The 19,871-nt window shown below is 41.0% G+C and overlaps 1 protein-coding gene across 1 annotated transcript in view; it reads left to right on the forward strand.

Annotated features, from left to right (window-relative positions):
* The first annotated feature begins 9,084 nt into the window (after positions 1-9,084).
* Positions 9,085-19,871, forward strand: part of AFG1L (AFG1 like ATPase) — a 56,246-nt gene continuing 45,459 nt past the window's right edge. The window contains exons 1-5 of the mRNA XM_035109283.3: positions 9,085-9,341; positions 11,285-11,508; positions 16,386-16,437; positions 17,219-17,320; positions 19,173-19,303. Of these exons, the coding sequence (XP_034965174.2) occupies positions 9,230-9,341; positions 11,285-11,508; positions 16,386-16,437; positions 17,219-17,320; positions 19,173-19,303 (621 nt within the window). The 5' untranslated portion in view covers positions 9,085-9,229. The remainder of the gene's footprint in view (positions 9,342-11,284; positions 11,509-16,385; positions 16,438-17,218; positions 17,321-19,172; positions 19,304-19,871) is intronic.

A 19,871-nucleotide genomic window follows, 5' to 3' on the forward strand; every position in this document is an offset into this window, starting at 1 on the left:
GGACCACGGAGGAAGCACCGGGGGAGGGGAGGGGGCAGCGCCGACGAGGGCAGGCAGGCAGGCGGGCGGGGAGGTCGCTCGGGCGTCACGGCGCAGCAGCCCCACCCCAACCCCACCTCTCGCCTTCTTATTCACGGGTGACCAGCCGACGTGACGCCCCCGCGACACGCTCCGGCCCAGCCGCCGACCGCACCCGGAGGGAGCGAGCCCTGCTATGCGCGCAAAGCACCACGGGGCTTGTAGTCTTCCTATCGGAGGGAGGCCGCTTCGATGTGATGCGCAGCGGCGGCCGCGGGGACTACAACTCCCGCAATGCTGCGGCGATCCGTAGTAGAAGAGGCAAAGCGCAATTAGCGGAGCTTGGAGAATTTTCGTTGGGGGCCTTACTGAATTCGAAAGGGGCGTGGCTAAAAAAGCTGGCTAGATCCTGGTAAATACCCCACACAGCTGGGGAAATAAAGGGGCGCAGGCTCCGAATCATAGGAATCCTCGGCGTATTTCCCCTAGCGCGCTTTGAAAAATGGCAATAAACGAGCCGTATCTCTATGTGTACATATTTGAGCGTCGTTCCTGGGGCGAGGGGAAGCGGAAAGGTTTGCGTGAGATTGCTCTCTTCAACCAACCGGTGTAGCTGTGCTTTTAAGAGGAGCCTGCCTGGTTGTGTTTGAAAATGCTACAGAGAGTAAAAGCGGCGATTGTCTGCAGAGTGAGGCACGCCCATTGATTCCGGGGGCGGAGGGGGGGGTTATATGTCTTTCACTCTGCAGGACGGGAAGCCTGCATTCCCCTTCCAGCACCCGCGCTTCCAGACACGACAGAGATAAGGAAGCACATGCTTGGTGCTAGATATCTCTCTGAAAAGAGCAGGACAGTTTTACAGCACATGCTTTGTGATGGGGGTCAGCCCTGTCATGAGGCAAAGTAAGGCAGAGACCTCAGGCGACCGATGCTAGCGGCAAGGCAAAGGAGTAGAGAGTTGGGTGTGTCATCATGCGGCCTATTCTGCACCCCCTGGGCTAGCCTACTGTACCCTCAGTTTTGGAGTAGAGTGTGTGCGCGCGATCCTGTTAACGATATTAAAAGTCTGGTTGCCTTCTTGGACTGGGAAGGTGCTAATTTGTCCTTGGCTTCAGGCAGCAAAATACCCATGACCAGTGCTTTCCATTAAAAGCATTCCTGTTAAATGATTAACAAAGAATAAACTCTCATAATGGTGACACCCATATCTTTTAGCATTCAGCCTTACCTCTGGTGCTGCTTACATTACCGAATTAATACCCATAAGTCATAATGATTATCAACAACTGTTTTTAATTTAAACAATAAATATTATTAATAAATGAGTACAATGTTTAATACCAGAAGATATGAGGGTTGCCAATATGAGATCTCATTCTGTATTACAAAGCTAATACATAGGTAAATGTCAACCATATGCAGCCACACAGTGTCTGTCATCCGTACTAGAGCAATGAGAAAAAAATATCTGAAAGAGCAGCTATGTATGGGCTGGCTCTGAACAAAAAACCAACACATCAATACAGTTGTGTGGATAAGCTCTGGGACTGCTAGAGTACTGTGCACTCTTCCTTGGAACTCAGTGGGACTACTTTTGAGTAAACCTACAGAAAATTAGGCCATTCATCTGTCACATCTTGTGAATGGTTCAGCCAGCATGTAACCATGCTGCACATCACCACACCTATGGGTAGAGGTTTTTTATACATATAGTAAGAGATAGTAGTTTGAGTTATAAACACGGGATGAAATCCAGTGCCCATCTGCCAGTGGAATGGACTTCTGTTTTTGTATGACAAGATTCCCCTTAACTCTACTCCCCCTCCTCCTATAGCTCACCATGCCTCCCAAAGCTCCTAAGGGTTGGGGAACCATCCAGAGGAGATCTGGGGGCATGAGGAGACTCAGAAAGGAAAGAGGAAGGGTATGTTTGCTTGAGCAACATTGGATATCACCCATGGCATATTTGTAAGATCAATTCATTCCGCCAAAATCACTGGGAAAAGTTATGTTGATTGTACTGTATTAAAACTTGTTATGCAAAATGGCCCTTAATCATGGCTTTACGAGAAAACAGCTCAGTCACACGCCTCTCGAAGAGTTTAAACACATATTGCAGCTTTTGAGAAAGGAACATTTGCTTGAAATGTTCAGAATTTTGAGAAACACTGATTCAGAAACACATCACTCAATTATGCAATACTTACTTAGGAAACTAAAAAGACACTTTCCTGAACCCTGAGTTCTCAAGTATACACTTTGAATACATAAATTATGCTTGAAATTGCTAAATAGAAGTAAGGAAAAACAAGATAGGTTCATACAGAAACAATGGCTTCAATAATACTCCATTAAAAAAAATCTTGATACTAGGGATAAGGAACCTCAGATCTAGGCCCAGATGCAGCTCTCCAGGTCTCTCTGTGTCTGAGAAAGTCCACTTGGCCACCCCAAGTGTGCCAACTTGAATAAAATAGAGGGAGTTCAGGCATCCCCAAACTTTGGCCCTCCATATGTTTTGGACTACAATTCCCATCTTCCCCGATCACTGGTCCTGTTAGCTAGGGATCATGGGAGTTGTAGGCCAAAACATCTGGAATGCCGCAGTTTGGGGATGCCTGGAGTAGGTGATCATACGACGCGGTGCATGTATGCCCTTTGAATGACAGTGCCCATCAACTTCTTCAAGGAATGAAGAAAGAAAACATTAAATATTATTTCCCATTCTAATAATAAAACTTAGAATGTATACATATCCTGCATGTTCTTTTAGTGTTTTTGCAGGGTCTTTTAAAGGAAGGTGGTTGTTTTGAAAACAAACTTCAATAGACATCTAAAATCTGAGCAATTTAGACATTTCACTGTATACATTTCCACTACAAAACCTTTATTTTGAAACTCAACAAGGTACACATGCATAGCACAAAGCAGTAAAACTCAGAAGTCCCACAGCATATAGACCACACTTTATAATCTCAGCTATACATTAAGTGTTACAGCCCACATTAAAGAAATAGGTCTTCAAGGCTCTTTTAAGAACATGCAAGGGATGAGAACTGCAAGATTCTACAAAGGATTTATTTCAACAGCTGTGAAGCTGCTCCTGAGAAAGTTCTATTATGCGTGCCTAGCAACCTAATTGCCTTCACAGGTAGGTACCTAAGGAAGCCCTCTGACACTGAACTTATAGTACAGGTAGGTTGATATGGGTGCAGTCAGCCCCTCAAGTAACATGGTCCCCAACTTTCCAGGGCTTTAAAGGTCATAACCAGCACTTTGAATTAGGCCCAGAAACACACTGGTAGTAGCTAGTACAACTGGCTGAATACAGGTGTAATATGCCTGAAAATAGCTGAGTGGCCAAATTTTGTACCAGCTGAAGTTCCTGAACCGTCCTCAAAAGCAGCCCCATGTAGCAGGGCCGGCTCTAGGGGTAGTCTGGGTGGTGCGGGGCGCTGGCCCGGTAGGGGGGCGCTGCGCGGAAACCATGCTGCACGCGGCGCCCGCCCACCAGCCGCGGCAAGAAACGGAGCAGGGTGGGGGCGCCGGAGCGATCTCCGCACCAGGGCGCCCGACGTGCTTGAGACGGCCCTGCCATGTAGAATGACTTAAGAATCTCTTTCCTGCTATGCTACCACACACAAAAGGTAGCTATTGTTCATTAAAGCGTTATCCCATCATTTCCTGCTAACAGAATGTACTGAAAACTTGTGGTAATAATATGTTTGCTTACAAATATACAGCATGAGCAGTTAGAAAGAAAGTTGGCACATAGGCAGACAATACTAGCCCCAAGCCAGCACTTGTACAGCACTCTGTGGTCATTTTTGGACTGCTAGTGCAGAACACCACAGCCCAGGGGATGAGTGCTGCTGCTTTTTAGCCACATATCACACCTGGGTGCCCATTGGCCACCAAGCCAATTTTAAGGTTCTGCTGCTTAAATATAGCACTCTAAATAACTCCAGGTTACCCAAGAAACATTTGTCCTTTTACTTCCTGGTGATAAGGGCACTGCAGGCAGCTTCATGGAACCTGATTAGTTTTGCCACGGCCTGACGATTATTGGCTTGTGGTACCATTGAGGTGAGCTATTTTACTGGTGGCGCCCATGTGTAACACTCCCCCAATTTTGGCATTTCTTTGGCTCCTGAAGGCACTCCTCTTCACCTGAACATGTAATATTATTGTTTAAATGTTTAACTATTGTAACTGGTATTCTTTTTTAAAAAATTATTGTGTATTTTAATGAAGGATGACTTAAGGCCCCTATGCATTTGTTACTATGCATCAATTTTATAATTGTAAACTGCTTAGAAGCCATTTTGGCATATAAGTGGTATAGCATATGTGGCATATACATTACTGTAATTAAATAATAATAATAATTATTATTCCCAGATAACCAGTTCATTGAGCAATCATTATTATATGTTTCCAAGCACAATTCAAAGTGTTGGTGCTGACCTTTAAAGCCCTAAACGGCCTCGGTCCAGTATACCGGAAGGAGCGTCTCCACCTCCATCGCTCTGCCCGGACACTGAGGTCCAGCGCCGAGGGCCTTCTGGCGGTTCCCTCGCTGCGAGAAGCGAAGTTACAGGGAACCAGGCAGAGGGCCTTCTTGGTAGTGGCACCCGCCCTGTGGAACGCCCTCCCACCAGATGTCAAAAAGAAAAACAATTACCAGACTTTTAGAGGACATCTGAAGGCAGCCCTGTTTAGGGAAGCTTTTAATCTTTAAGAAATTAGTGTATTTTAATATTTCTGTTGGAAGCCGCCCAGAGTGGCTGGGGAAACCCAGCCAGATGGGCGGGGTATAAATAATAAATTATTACCGGTATTATTATTAAATTATTATTATGGTTTATTTGCACAAAGTTTGCAGGAAGGATTCTGATAAGTTGTATCAGAGGTTGTGTTATGTACTAAGAGGTGGTATTATGCCAAGGCAAACAATTCTTATCTCACACTTTCCAGTGGAGCATAGAAAGCTACCTTATGCTGACAGGCAGTGGCAATCCGGGGGTTTCAGACAGGGAGCTTCTCTGTATCTAGAGATGTCAGGGATCAAACCTGGGATTTTCTGTGTGCCAGGCAGATGCTCTGCCTCTGGGGTGGGGGGAGGAAGAGTGGATTTGTTGTGTAAGAATGCCAAATCCACTTTAATTGTACAACCTAATTACTGGTATGCAACTGTATTCCACCAGCAAAACAGTGACAGTCTAGAGCAGGCATCCCCAAATTGCGGCCCTCCAGATGTTTTGGCCTACAACTCCCATGATCCCTAGCTAACAGGATCAGTGGTCGGGGAAGACGGGAATTGTAGTCCAAAACATCTGGAGGGCCAAAGTCTGGGGATGCCTGGTCTAGAGGCAGCCAATAATATACTATATAAAGTCAACCAGATCTCTTCTACCATCCACTCTGTAGATAGCTAGGGATGGTCACAGTTATATTTTCAGGTAAAGGCTAGACTAATAGGCCTTTATTGGACATTCAGCAAACAACCTTTTGTTCATCATCTAGTAACAGGCTATGAAATACTTGGAAATAGAGGACTAGTTTGTTTGACAGGATCACATGGCCCATAGCACTTGGTTCTCATTTTCAGAAACACAGAGGAAAATAAGTAGCAATACTTAGTCCTCCTGTTATTCACTGGCCCAGTTGTACACTCCCTACCATGCCATCAAGAACAAATTTGACCCATGTTTGAAATCTGATTGTTCCCTTAACAATATTTCCCTTTATTTCTTTTTCTTTTTTTGCATGGTGCTAGGACCATACACCTGGATTGGGCATGTTTATATCAGTCTCACAGATGCACAATTAAAACCCTGTTTTTGCAACTGAAAAGAGGTACCTGCATTACCGAAACTGTAAATTAAAAGAAATGCAGACAAGACGGCATTCATATATTCAACATGCTCTTTACTGAAAGAATCTTCGAAGCTATATTTAGCACAAACTTGTTTCTTGTGAATTCCCAGATTCTGTGATTGGAGCCATGGCCCAGGGTCATTTCAACCCCTGAGAAAGAAAGTACAGGATGCAGTGTTTGCTCTTCGTTCAACATACAATATGCAGTTTTGTTGATACTGTGTGAGAAGACGGAAGATGTTCATCACACACAAATGTACAGTTTTTAGCCTGCTGGATTGCAGATCAAAAGGTTAAAGAGAGGATTTATTAAGAATGAGTAGTGACAATTTAAATAAATCAGATGTTTTTGCCAAAGAGTATGCTGTGATTTTCTCCAATTATTCCTGACATTTCACCCATTCATATCGTGATGAGAGTTAATAATGCAAAGGGGAGGAGGAGACAAAGACTCTTGTCTCCTTGTTTATTCATTGTTCTCAAGGAGCTAAGCTGTTTATAAGAGAAGTTATTTGTTATTTAAATCACTTTTACTGAAGTTGTTTATTTCCTTGTTCGAGTTTCTAAAAATATTGCTTCTAACAATTGCAGTGCCTTTTTGAGATGTCTGCTGTTCAATTCATAGCGATGTGCATTGGAATTCTTTGTTAAATGAGCCCAGGTGCTGATGCATTTAACAATTTAGAGCGAGCTGAACCCATAAAAGCTCCTAAAAGGACAGCAAAAAGGAAATTGATTCTAAAAATTCATAAAGAAGTGATTTGGTATCATTATTAAATTACAAATACAAAGCACAACATTTTCAACACTTTGTGTCTCTGACAGGGTACAATCCTGCTGCTTTAAAAGAATATTTTAATGTGTTCAGTCAGACAAAATAAAGTACTTCTTCACAAAGCGCATCATTAAGCTATGGAATTCGCTCCCACAGGAGGCAATGATGGCCACCAACTTGAATGGCTTTACAATAAGATTATACAAACGCATGGAGGTTAATGCTATCGGTGGCTACTAGGCATGATGGCTATGTTCTACCTCCACTGTCAAGAGACAGAATGCCTTTGAATGCAAGTTGCTGGGAATCACCAGAGTGCATCAGCACACATTCTGTCTCTGAAAGTGGAGGTACAACACAGCCATCATGGCTAGTAGCCACCAATAGCCTGTACCTCCATGTGTTTGTATAATCCTCTTTTAAAGCCATCCAAGTGTGCTGATATAGTCAGATCCTGCTTTCAGGCTTCCCATAGGCACCTGGTTGGCTTCTTACATCTGATGAATTGGATACTACCCCATGAAATATTAGCTACAGTCAATCTGTTATTTTTTTTATGGTGCCACAAACTTCTTTGTAGTTTTTCTCTTAACCGAGTGTCTGTCATGGACTGGCTGGATGCAGAGGAGTAGCTGGAGGCACCAGCAGGGGAACCCCAAGGGAAGATGGCTCAAAGCCAGAGGATTGGCGTTGGGATGACAATGAGTGGTCGGGGGGGGGGGGAGAGGAAGCAGACTGGGAGCAAGAGGTGTTGGAAGCTGAAGAGGTAACATGGTTTTGGGAGCAGGAAGAGTCTGTGGCAGAGGCAGAAGCGGAGGCTGGAGAGGAGAGGCCAAATGACAGAGATGAGTCAGGCTGGTGAGCAAGCCAAGGTGTCTCCCATTCCTGCTGCAACTAGCTCCCCCCCCCCCGATCTCCCAGAAGAGGGCGGAGCAGAAAGGACCCTCAGGGAGGAGGAGACTTAGGGAAGTGTGGGAAGGCGGGGACCTTCAAGCCCTACAACTGCTTCAAAGGGGCAAGATCTACTGGGATGAGTTGCTGTGATCACTAGCCTGGCCCTCTGAGTCAACTGTGTTTTCTTGAGTAAAGAATTTGCCGTGTGATTTATTGCGGACCTGCTCCCGACTCCTGTTCCTGACACAGTGGCTCAACATTCCACCATGACATAATGCACACTAGTGAGTATGCAAGCATCCTATTATGCACTGGAAAGGTGTCAACAGAGCCATGTCTCCAGAATGGGAAGATTCATGGAACAGCAGGGCAGTTGCAGGGGATAGAGCTGCTAATCTAGCTCTAATTGATGGATATGTGTTAGTACATTCTCAACTGCAATCTCTTCCCACATTGCATCAAACGAATGGGGGGGGGGAGCTGAAACAAGTGTTTTACAGGTTGATCAATGTAAATAGCAATGTTATGACTGAGCATCTCTTTCCTCAACTGTTTATCAGTTCCTTTTGTTGGTGTAGTTACAACTATATTTATATGGTTACATCCACACCCTAACCACATTTTTAAAAAAATCCTCAAAGAATCCCTGGAACTGTAGTTTGTTAAGAGTGCTGAAAATTGTAGCTCTGTAAGGGATCCGCTAACAAGTTTGTAAGGGATCTGCTAACCTCTGTAAGGGATCCGCTAACCTTTGAAAAACTAGTCTCTAGGATTCTTTGCCCAGAGGGGGGAAGCCATGAGTGGTATAAGAGTGCTTTAAATGTGTGGTGTGGATGTGCGACGCAGCAAGAATTTGCTGAGATTTAAGGCACTGGTTAGCTCTTGTAGGGGTGTGAGGGGTAAATCCAAATCAAATAAGGAAAGAATAATAGTACTATAGTGTTGTCATTCCAATGCATTTATTGGCATTAAGTCCAATAATATGGCAGGTAGTGATGTAAAAATTACTTTATTTTTATTTTTAAAAAGAGGTATTAATGCTGTTTATATATTAGACAAACTTTATGCCAAGTGGCATAAGAAAGGAAAACTGTTTGCTATATGGGGCAAGGCCTGCTTTATGGACAGCCTCCTAGATTGCTTTTCCTGCAACGTAACTTCTTTTCCTGCCTCAGCATAAAAGATGAACTTATTTTGCTTATTTCGCATAGGATTGGGAAGCACGTCATCTTGAGTAACTTCTCATCTAACGGGGTTTTGCGTTGCCTGGTGTCAATTATTAAGCTATTGCAGCAAGACTAGTGCAATGTACAGTCTCTTACACGGGATCAAAAGGGCATGCACGACGTGTAGCTAAATAATACACGTTGTCTACTCAGCCTGCTGCGGTCCCGGTGCACATTTATTCACCCCAGCGATCTCCCAGTTCTGGCACCATAGGGCATTAAAAACAACATTTCCCGGCATGCCGTTGTATCCGGCTGCTTTCCATCGGCACGAGGGGAGCGGCGCGTTGCATTCTGGAGCGTGTAGTCTGTGCCGGGAACGTCGCCTCAAGGTGAAGGTGACTGGAACCGGCTTGACTCGTGGCTGTCTGCGTCCGTTTCTTCTCAATAAAGTTTTCCTTCATAAGGAAAAGGGTAGGCGGGGGGTCTCGGCAAGATGGCGGCGCCCGTGTCGCCCTTGGTTACTGGGCGCTGCTTTCTAAGGGCTGCCGCTCGACACGCTGCTCTCCTGCTAACCGGGTGGGCTGAAGCCGGCGCCCCGCGGAAAGGTTAGTGCCGCTTAGATCTGGGACGGCGTGGTCCTGGCCGCGGAGGGCTGAGCGCCCACTGCCCAGAGTTACGCTGACCCGTATCAACGGGGAGCAGCAGCAGCCTGTCAAACGGCGGCTGCTCCTGTGCTTCACCGCCGGGTAGTGACTGGGCCAAAGCCCCAGTCGCCTCTGGCCAGGAGGAGCTTCTTCGATAGCTAGGAGCGCTGCTTCTCCTCCCTCGACTTCCTCAGGAACAAATGTACATATTGGAGATGTTCTGCGGGCTTCCCTTCACCGCCAACTTAACACAACACACACTACCTTAAATATGGGGCCTTTTGGAACAGGAGCGTTTATTCTCTGTGGCATTTAAGGATACTTAAAGTTTTAATCTGTGATATTTTAATGTCTTTTGGTATTGTTGGAAGCCGCCCAGAGTGGCGGGGAAACCCAGCCAGATGTGCGGGGTATTAATAATAAATAATAAATAATAATAACTCAGATAAGAAGTGTTTTTGACTGTGATGTTTCAGAATACTTGTCCACCATGAAGGGATTTTCTGTTGCCTATCTTTTAAGTTTGAAGAATTCAAAATGTCAGTGCTTCCCTGCAACGTTGTACACACTGTTTTATCATCATTATTAGTGTTTTTTCGGTTTAAAAAAAACGAGGTGCTGGTACTTTGTACGGGTGAGTACTGTCACAAAAAAGCTCTGATTATTATTATACTATATTTTTATGCTGCCAATCCTTTGCAGCTGTTTAAATGGATGAACCAGTCATTTTATTTATTTTTATTGTGTTTTATGTTTTCTTGTTCACAGCCCTGATATTTTATCTTACGGTGGTTTAGAAATATTTTCATAAATGATGTGCCTAAAATCTGCTAGATGCTGCACACAAGCTTCCAGAATGTGTTTTATGCAGCCATAGTGAATTTACTGTGTAATGTAAACTTAAAACATTTTATGCATCCAGTGAAATGCACTGAAGTCCATTAAAGCTTATGTTGGCCTTCCTCAGTGTCCTATTTTCCAACTGTTTTGGACTTCAGCTCCTTTTAGCCCTAGGCTAATTGGTCCTAGGCAAATTGTCATAGAATACTATATGTGAACTAATAAAAATTTCAAACTTGAGCAATGAAACAAAAGGCAGAGCAAGAAGAATGGATAATTACAGATTTGACTTTTGTCTATGCTGGCCAGTTCCAAAGAAGACTTTTTTATATTTGTGGTGAAGAGGAGATTTCAGCAGGCTGTGTAAGTGCATCTCATTATCTTACTTCTGTCCCAACACCAGATAACAAAACCTCCTATCATATCCTATACATCCTACACATATATACCGGAAGGACAGGTACCTCGGTTTATGAACACAATTGGTTCTGGAAGTCTGTTCATAAACTGAAGCGTTCATAAACTGAAGCGAACTTTCCCATTCAAAGTAATGGAAAGTGGATTAATCTGTTCCAGATGGTCCACGGAGTACTTAAACTGAAGTGTTCATAAACTGAAGCAAACTTTCCCATTGAAAGTAATGGAAAGTGGATTAATCCATTCCAGACGGGTCCGCGGAGTACTCAACCTGAAGCGTACTTAACCCGAAGCATGGGTGTAATTGGTTCCGGAAGTCTATTCATAAACTGAAGCGTTCATAAACTGAAGCGAACTTTCCCATTGAAAGTAATGGAAAGTGAATTAATCTGTTCCAGATGGGTCTGCGGCGTTCAAAAACTGAAAATTCGTAAACCGAGGTGTTCATAAACCGAGGTTCCACTGTACTCCCAAGAAAGTGTGTATAGGACTGCAGCATGAGGAGCTTAATAGGCACATCCTAGACTAAAAGAGTCTGATATGGCTATGTGTATATTTGAACATATAAGAATGTCTCTGAATCTTCAAGCTTTTCATTGACAATAAAATAAATCATTATTTACCTCCCCCACTTTTCTTTTTTACAGCTTACACAGTTCAGGCAGCTGAGAAAGCTGCCAGTGGGACTCGAGCAGATGCTAATTCCAAAGCCTTGTTAATTTGCAATGGACCTTTAGAACATTATGAGTTTCTGATCAAAGCCGAGGAGTTGAGGAACGATGAGCAACAACGAAAAGTTGTACAATGCCTGCAGAAGCTACATGAAAGCCTTAAAGGCTACAGTATCAGTCCAAAGCACATCTTATCAAAGGTGAGATTCTGTCACTAGGCATTACTGTAGAGTCTTTAATGTTCAACTTAGGTTTTTTCCCTTACTTCTGATTGCAACAATTGTGTAGACGGTAACATTTAATAATTCTTATTTACACATGAGAAACACGGGCTGAGAATATCACATCCAGGACCACCCTGTGAGGCAAAGCTGGGACTTCAGGCCTCATCTCACAGTTACAAAAATAGCAATGACCACTGCACTACATTCTTTGTCTAAATGAGAAACTTGTTAAAAGTTGATCTTTTCACAAAATGATTTTTAGCAAATTTAGTATACCAGTTTATATATTTCTGTTGAAAAGGGTTCTGATCCAAAATCCTATGATGCACATATGGAGCCCAGGTATGACATCATTTCCCCTTTGGTTTTTTTAGCTGCGGAGTTCTGCAAGTTCAATGAAAAAATGAAGCCTAAAACCATCATGGAAGGCCTTTCTTATGTGGGAGCTCTATGTGCTCTATATCTGAACTCCTCTGGTCACTGATATTTTACAAAACTTTACCTGTATTCCCCTACTAATTTTTTCCCATGCTTTGTGAATCCCATTTTCTTTGTTGATGATGAACTGTCCCATGTCCGCTTGATTGTGCAGGCTGCCACAATGGCAACCTGCTTTGGTTTTAATCATGCAAAAGTGCAGTTGGTTGGCTTTACCTAATCTATAAGTCCAAGCTAAAGTACTAGTGGCAAGGCTGCGGTAGCATGAGGTGCAATATAGTCTAGCTGCCACTGTTCCATGAACTTCAGTACATCTGCCTATGTGCTTACCAAAATCATGGTGAAAGCCATTGCCCCCACTTCCCAATGAACAGATTCACCATTAGAATTGCTCATTATTGCTGTCAGAAGGCAATTCTGTACCTTGGTCCCACAAAGAACTTTTTGCCAGAACACAACTGTCAGAGTTGTCAACAGAAATGATTGATAGAAATTGATTATTGTATTGCACTATACTTGATCCCATAGCCTTTGATACTTCTGCCTAAGTCTTTGGATCATTGCTGCTAGACTTTCAAGCCACTAGGCTACAGAGAGGAAAATGCCAGTAGTCCCTTGTATTGTCATGTATTGGGAATTAACTAAGAAGACCCATGGAAAGGTGAATATGAAAAGGGTAGGAAATATGTGGGGATACAGGACAAAGTGGATGAGATGAGTTGGGTAGAACATAGTGGTAGGCAGTTGAGTCTAAGGTTGTAATAAGCAACCTTGCACTCCTAGACCAATGGTCCATATAAACCACCACCACCAGTGGTCACCCTGGTTGCCCATATGCTACTAGGCCAAGTTGAATGTTCTTGTATTAATTTACTAGGCTCTTAACAACTTGGTTCCAGGATACAGCAAGGACCACCTAATCACTTATATCCCTGCTTAATCATGGAGGACTTACATGAGGGAAGTCACTGTCAGCCGCCCCCATGGCTCAGATGCATGGCTCGCATCTACCAGAAGCCATGTATTCAGTATTGTGGACCCAATTTTGTGGAACTCTCTTTCAGTTGAAGTCAGGACAGGCCCCCTCCCAGTTGAACTTCTGGCACCTACTGAATACTTTTTTATTCTAGCAGGCATTTTATTTCAGCAGTCTGATTTTATACCTTTTCTGTGTTGTATTTCTTGTACACCCCATAGAGACCATTGTAGTTAAGCAATATATGTAGTTAAGCAATATAGAACTTTTAAAAACAAAAAACTAGTCTAACACTATTACTTTTATATTTACTTCTTTATCTTTTTTAACAAGGCTGTTGTAACACAAGATATAATTCTCCCCTCAACCCCCCCCCCTATATTAGGAATTGGCCATTAGATCAAACATCCCCTCCACAGTTGCATACAACCTTTCCCCACAGCTTCAGTCATGAGCAATGCTATGAGGATTACCTCTTAATAATGAACTGATATTTTCAGTACATGTTGTTCTGTTATCCAAAGATTTCTGTTTAGCACAAGTATTGACCCCCCCCCCTCGACATGCATGCAATTAAGATTTTCTTTCTCCTCCATCCACTCTCTGCAGTGCGCATCACTGTTGTTCAGTCTTCTGGTTTGGAGATACAGTACTTTTTTTGTTGGTGCTGCTTACAAGTTTGCCATCTTGAATAACTTGTGTCACCTATAAACTAGTCCACCTCACTGCTCAACTTTAACTCCAGAACGCTTATAAATACTCTTCTTCTTCTTCTTCTTCTTCTTCTTCTTCTTCTTCTTCTTCTTCTTCTTCTTCTTCTTCTTCTTCTTCTAAAAGGGAGCTGTTGTATTTGGACTGTTAACGATGTAAAATGTAATCTCCACAATTTTCTACTCTGTTCTTAAGTATTCTAATGCAGATCACCATTTCTGTTCCCTTATTTATTTGTTCTTTCCTTGTTCAGTGTTTGAATATTAGTAAGCAAGCATTTTGAAAACAATTCCTTTAAAAACAGACAGGCTAGAGAAACAACCCTAATTTTGTCTTGTTGTATTTTCACAGCACAATTTACTACAGTAGTTGCAGCTAACTATTACTGAAACAGTTTCAGAACATCTGAAACCTTGTTGCAAATGTCCACTGAATTTTGAGGCTCTAAATTAAATCTTCCAGTGGTTTAGTTGTAATAGTTAGCTTGTGTGGCTTGCTGAATATACTGATTTTTAAAAGGCAAAGAAACTTGAGAAACTGATGAGGAAAATACTTATAAAAATGCAGTTTTTATTTGAAACACAGTCTAGAAATTGCTCAGCTCCACATGAGATCAAAAAAATTGAACTTTAATTTGTTTCAGCTCTGTTACATTAAAAAAATGTAAAAGCAATAACTAAATTAGTACATTTGTGAAATATGATGGTGAATATCTATGCAATCACAGAAATTGATGAAACCTGTCTCACTACCACTACTACATGCATATGTAAAAATAATTCTCTCCAGTTGCTTAGCAAATGATGTAGTGGGTTGAAAATCTAAAGAGAAATATTTCAGCATGCTTGATTGTTTTTATATAAGTGATTGAGATCCAAAGAGCTACTTGAGGTGAGATCAAAGGCTTTTACTAATGGTTCTATGCTTGTTTTCTTTGTACAGCAAACTCCCAAGTTTCAAAAGTTGTTTTCCATGCAAGTTCTGTTCAAGAAATGTTATTCTAAAGTCACACTGGGCACAATAAACCAGTTAGATAATTCTTTGGATGCTAGCTTATTTATCTTTAATTTTCAAATAGATCTGCCTGACTGACCACTATTAGTACTTCTAAGAATACCAGATTATATAATGTTACATTAGATTGACTATATATGTATAGTTGATGCATTTAAAACATCCTGCCATCCTGTTCCAAAAATTTGGATGCTTCTTCCAAAGCCATAAATATGGGAATTGCATATAATGCTGGCCAGAAATATCACCATTACTGAATCTCTCCATCTTAGGAAATATAGATGGAACCTTGATCAATTTAGTGGTTGTTATAGTCCCCACCTTATTTCATACATATACATCCATTTGGCACATATGGGGTCAGATGAAGAAGTGCAATTCACACGCAGATGCCTGTTTCTATGCAATGATATCTCCTATGTGATCAAAACCCTGTATCCATTATTGGTTTTTTAAAAAAACAGATAACCCATGTAATTCTCATGGTTGCAAATAGCCACACTGATGTAATTGTGTACTTGATTTCTCTTTTTACACACACACACACACACACACACACACACACACACCAGTTAGCTGAAGAGATAGACAAGTATAAATTTACATTTTAAAAAATCTGCATTTTTCTAATAGCATTTTTTTTTTACAGACTATGGACTTTTTCCATAGTTTTATTTTGTGGAGTTTTGTTGTTGTGTGTGTTGAAGTGGTTCTTGTTGCTGCAGATATGTACTAGTTTGCAATTTTTATTTTTAAATGCTTTGAAATGTGGTTATTGGTATGTGTTTAATAAAATATTAGCAGCAGGAAGTAAAGCTAAAGTGCAGTTTAATCGCTATGAATCAACTAGCCAATAGAATATTTTGATAATCAGAAATGTCTGCAACATGATTTTTTGGTCGCAGACACACCAGTGCTAAACACTGGTGACCATTTATGAGGTTTCTGTTTTGAGAGGAATTTTTAGATCACCATCCTCACCACTATTACTTCAGAAAGGCTAATTGTATGACAATTGTACTCCCAGGTACAGATCTAAGCAACCATGAGAAAATACCAGCATCATAAAACTAAAAATAAATTCAGATTAGTTGAAGTCATTTTTCTGAAGACTTGTCTTGGACAGAAAATTAGTATAGATTTAACATTTCCCAAGTAACATTGACACAAACTGTAAGACAAAGCTGTAAAGATCTGGGTACAGGGAGTCCTCAGAAATGCAAGTTGGGTGAGTTAGGAAGCAAGGTTCACATATTTATTGAAACAACTCTTTTAATTTAAAGGGTTAATTCCTTTCCTAGTTGAACATAATGGGAACTTTAACATTTAAAAAACAAACAAGCCCAAACATTATTTTCCGGGATATTATTAGGTATATATGTTATAATCCAGCCTTATATCCTTTTTCCTACAATCCTTGCAGCATGCCTGAGAAATGGTATATTGGGCTTACTAGATGATGATGCCAAAGTCATCCATTTAATCTGGACTCTGCCTAAACCCAACAGTCAATTCATTGCATTGATAGGACACCATCTGCTATCAAAGTTTGTTTTTTCTTATATTTTCACTGTATGTAAAAACTAAGCCAGACTCAACTTACTGCAAATGACAGAGTACCTGATAAATGTGTGTTGTACATTGTGTCTATTTTCATTATTTAGCTTTTATCAGAGCAAAATAAAATATAATGAATAATTTTCTTTATTTTCAGTTGTTTACCAGACATAAACCCCCCAAAGGTCTTTATGTCTATGGAGATGTTGGTAAGTTTAGCAGAAGTATATCTGAATGTTTTCCAGTATAAAATTTGCAAATGTTTTCAAATAATACTTAGTCATTGGAAAATGTTAATTCTGTTGATGGTAATGGGACTAAATAGATCAAAGTATTTTTGCCTTGAGCTGCTAAAAATGTGTATTTCTTTATCCTTAAGTGCAAGACAGATATATCTACAGTACTGACAAACATTGAAGAAGAAACCGTTAAACCCATATTAATTTGGTTCCTTTTGCAATGCATCAAATTTAAAGTTTAGCTATTGTTTCATACAACTTTCAGATTCAGTTGCAGTGTGCTTCTGAAGGCTTGGTACTGGGTTGCATACAATGTAGTCAGCCAGCTGACCTGATGCCCTGCTTATGTGGGCTTCCCAGATGCATCTGTCTGGCCACGATTGGAAACAGGATGCTTGGTAGATGGACCCTTGGTCTGATTAAACAAGGCTGCATTTGTAGTTGATACATAAAAATGGAAAATAAGATGAGAGGCATCACATTTATTCATAATGTGTGCTGCTGAAAGTATTTCAAATGGAAGCAATAATTACAGTTGCTGGTTCTGATATTATATTTAGTTCAGATTCTGATAATACAAGCAATTCCATCCACATAAGCTGAAGTCTTGTTTCCCAAAGATAATGATTTTGTACTGTTCAGATCACGATTATGATTTCATTAGCTCGATGCTAATGAACAGTCATTACTGTAATCAGTACATAGTGTTTTAAATTAACAACCTGTTGGATATGTGTGTTTTTATTTGAAGGCACAGGAAAGACAATGGTGATGGACATATTTTATTCTCATATAGAGGTAGAAAGAAAAAAGAGAGTCCATTTTCATGGCTTCATGTTAGATGTGCACAAAAGTAAGTTTAAATCTCTTTGATGAAGTACAGTATGGTATGGATATGTCTTATGTTCATAACACTGTCTGCCTCTTAATGTCTTGTCATCCTCCTCCTCCTGAATCCTTGTGCTGTGACAGAAGGGAGAGCTATTCTTTGAAAACAGAGAAGGGATTTTTATAGGTTATTTCTGGGGGACCTCTGATCTTTCACTTTGAAGAAAGTTATCCCCAAATGCTCCTTTCCCCTAGAAATTGCTGTGGGGAAATTACTGCAAGACTTGAGTATGTAGACTTCACTTTTTCTGTGGCATCAGCAGGCAGTAGACCAATTGTGTGACATCATAGTTATTTGCATGATTACAGACTTTTAGTTTTAACTAAAAAGCAGATCTTGTCTTGTGCATTCCTGTTACATTCATATTCAGTGATAGAAATATACATGAAAATGAGTATTAAAAAAGAGGGGGAGGAAGAGTGAGAAACAGATACATAATTTCTGTTTCTCACTCTCACTCAAGTGAACATTATGGAATTGAGATGTTTGGACAACAAATTAGGAATATCGGAAAAGGCCATCAAATGAGTGTGAGTGATTTCCTTATGCAACCAACCACAGGCATCTTCCTGTTCATATATAAGGTAGACTAAAATATCTGGCTGCTGATTACACATTGCTGTGATGTCCTACATTCTACAAATATTATTATTCCAGTGCTCGTTGTCCCACACAAATGTAAAAAGTATCAATAGATAGATACATCATTTTGTCCCTAGGTCTGTGCTTGAGGAGGTGTTCCCACAACCATAATAAGATGATAGTTCATATTTCTAGTAATTTGTTGTCTGCAAGTTTAGTAATGCTTTGTGTAATAGGTGGCATGTTAAGTGGGATAAGAAGTTTTATTTATCCACAGTGCACCTTCTTAAGGACCTGTAGTTGAAATATTTAGTTATTTTGAGTCAAAACATGAAATTTGGGTTCATTGTGCTTTGGCACACGGACCTCTTCCACCTCCCATTCTAGTAACGTTCAGTCCTTAATGTTCCCTGACTTTATGTGAGGTTTCTTCACAGCTTCCTTATATCCTTTCCCGCTTCTCTGTTTACTTACACTTGCTCTATTCACTTGCCTATTCACACTAAGACATGGTTTGGCTTAATATTACATGTGAGCCAACTCACTATAGTTGCACAGGCCTTCATATTTCTGTGACTGACTCAGTTAACTGAAATCATTTCCTGAGATGTAGTTTTCAACAATCAAGGCTACATTCCTGCCTCCATGCTGCCCACACCATTTTGTAAACCTATGAAGATTAATTTTATTACTATTTTACAATACTTTGTGGTTATCCCACCCCCCTCAATGATATAACTTCCAAACAGAAGTGCTCTTTTTCTTTTTGTGATTTGGTAATGCAAATTCTCATCCAAGGTCTAGAACAAAGCAATACTGATTAAAAATAAAATAAACCTCCAAAAAGTCGAATAGACAACTTTTAAAATGTATTTTTAAATTAACTTTTGACTTAGCCAGTGTGGTGTAGTGGTTAAGAGCGGTGTTCGCGTCTCCGCTCCTCCACATGCAGCTGCTGGGTGACCTAGGGCTAGTCACACTTCTTTGAAGTCTCTCAGCCCCACCCACCTCACAGGGTGTTTGTTGTGGGGGAGGAGGGGAAAGGAGATTGTTAGCCGCTTTGAGACTCCTTCGGGTAGTGATAAAGCGGGATATCAAATCCAAACTCTTCTTCTTCTTCTTCATTGTCATATTGCTGGTTTTACTAATAGGTAAGCATAATGCTATATTTAGGCTTACTTAGACCATCTCTTATTAGTTTTTGCTTATTGTCTGTGCACTGTCTTCTTTTCAGGAATACATAGCCTTAAACAGAACCTGCCAAAACGGAAACCTGGATTAATGGCTAAATCATATGACCCAATAGCCCCAGTAGCTGCTGAAATAAGTGAGGAGGCTTGTCTCTTGTGCTTTGATGAATTTCAGGTAATAATACATTAGACCAGAAGTGCATTAATTTCCTTTCTGGGAAATAAGTTTAAACTAGCAAAACATTTTTCAGCTTAGCCATTTGAAGACTGATACAAACTAGTCTAATTGCATGGTGTCCTGGCTGTTCCACTAAGATATTTTGCTGGCTTTAGATATCATGTGCTATTGGAAGCATATTGTAGAACATTTCCCCCTCCCAACTTCTACCAGAGCCTGTAGCTGTGGGCTGCCCTGTTCTAGATCTAAAGTTGTATTGTAGATGTTCACATGGCCTAAAGCCACAGCTTCAAGTAGATGTATAGGTGATAGACCCAAGCCCTCTTTGTACATTATGTGTATGTAGAAGGCAAGTTGCGGTGAATTCACTTTTTCTTTAGCATGTGGAGAACTAGCTTTTTTTTTATCCACAGCTGATTCACCTTCTAATTGCTCCCATCAAATATGATATGTCTGTATTATACTGTTTATCAACACCTTTAACTGTAACACAGTGGCTGTGATACTTTAGCCAGCCACACTTTTATAAGTACAAGTTACAATATGTTATTTATTTATTATAAAC

This window comes from Zootoca vivipara, chromosome 3 (assembly GCF_965207765.1).
Source record: "Zootoca vivipara chromosome 3, rZooViv2.hap1.1, whole genome shotgun sequence".
Taxonomy (NCBI): Eukaryota; Metazoa; Chordata; class Lepidosauria; order Squamata; family Lacertidae; genus Zootoca; species Zootoca vivipara.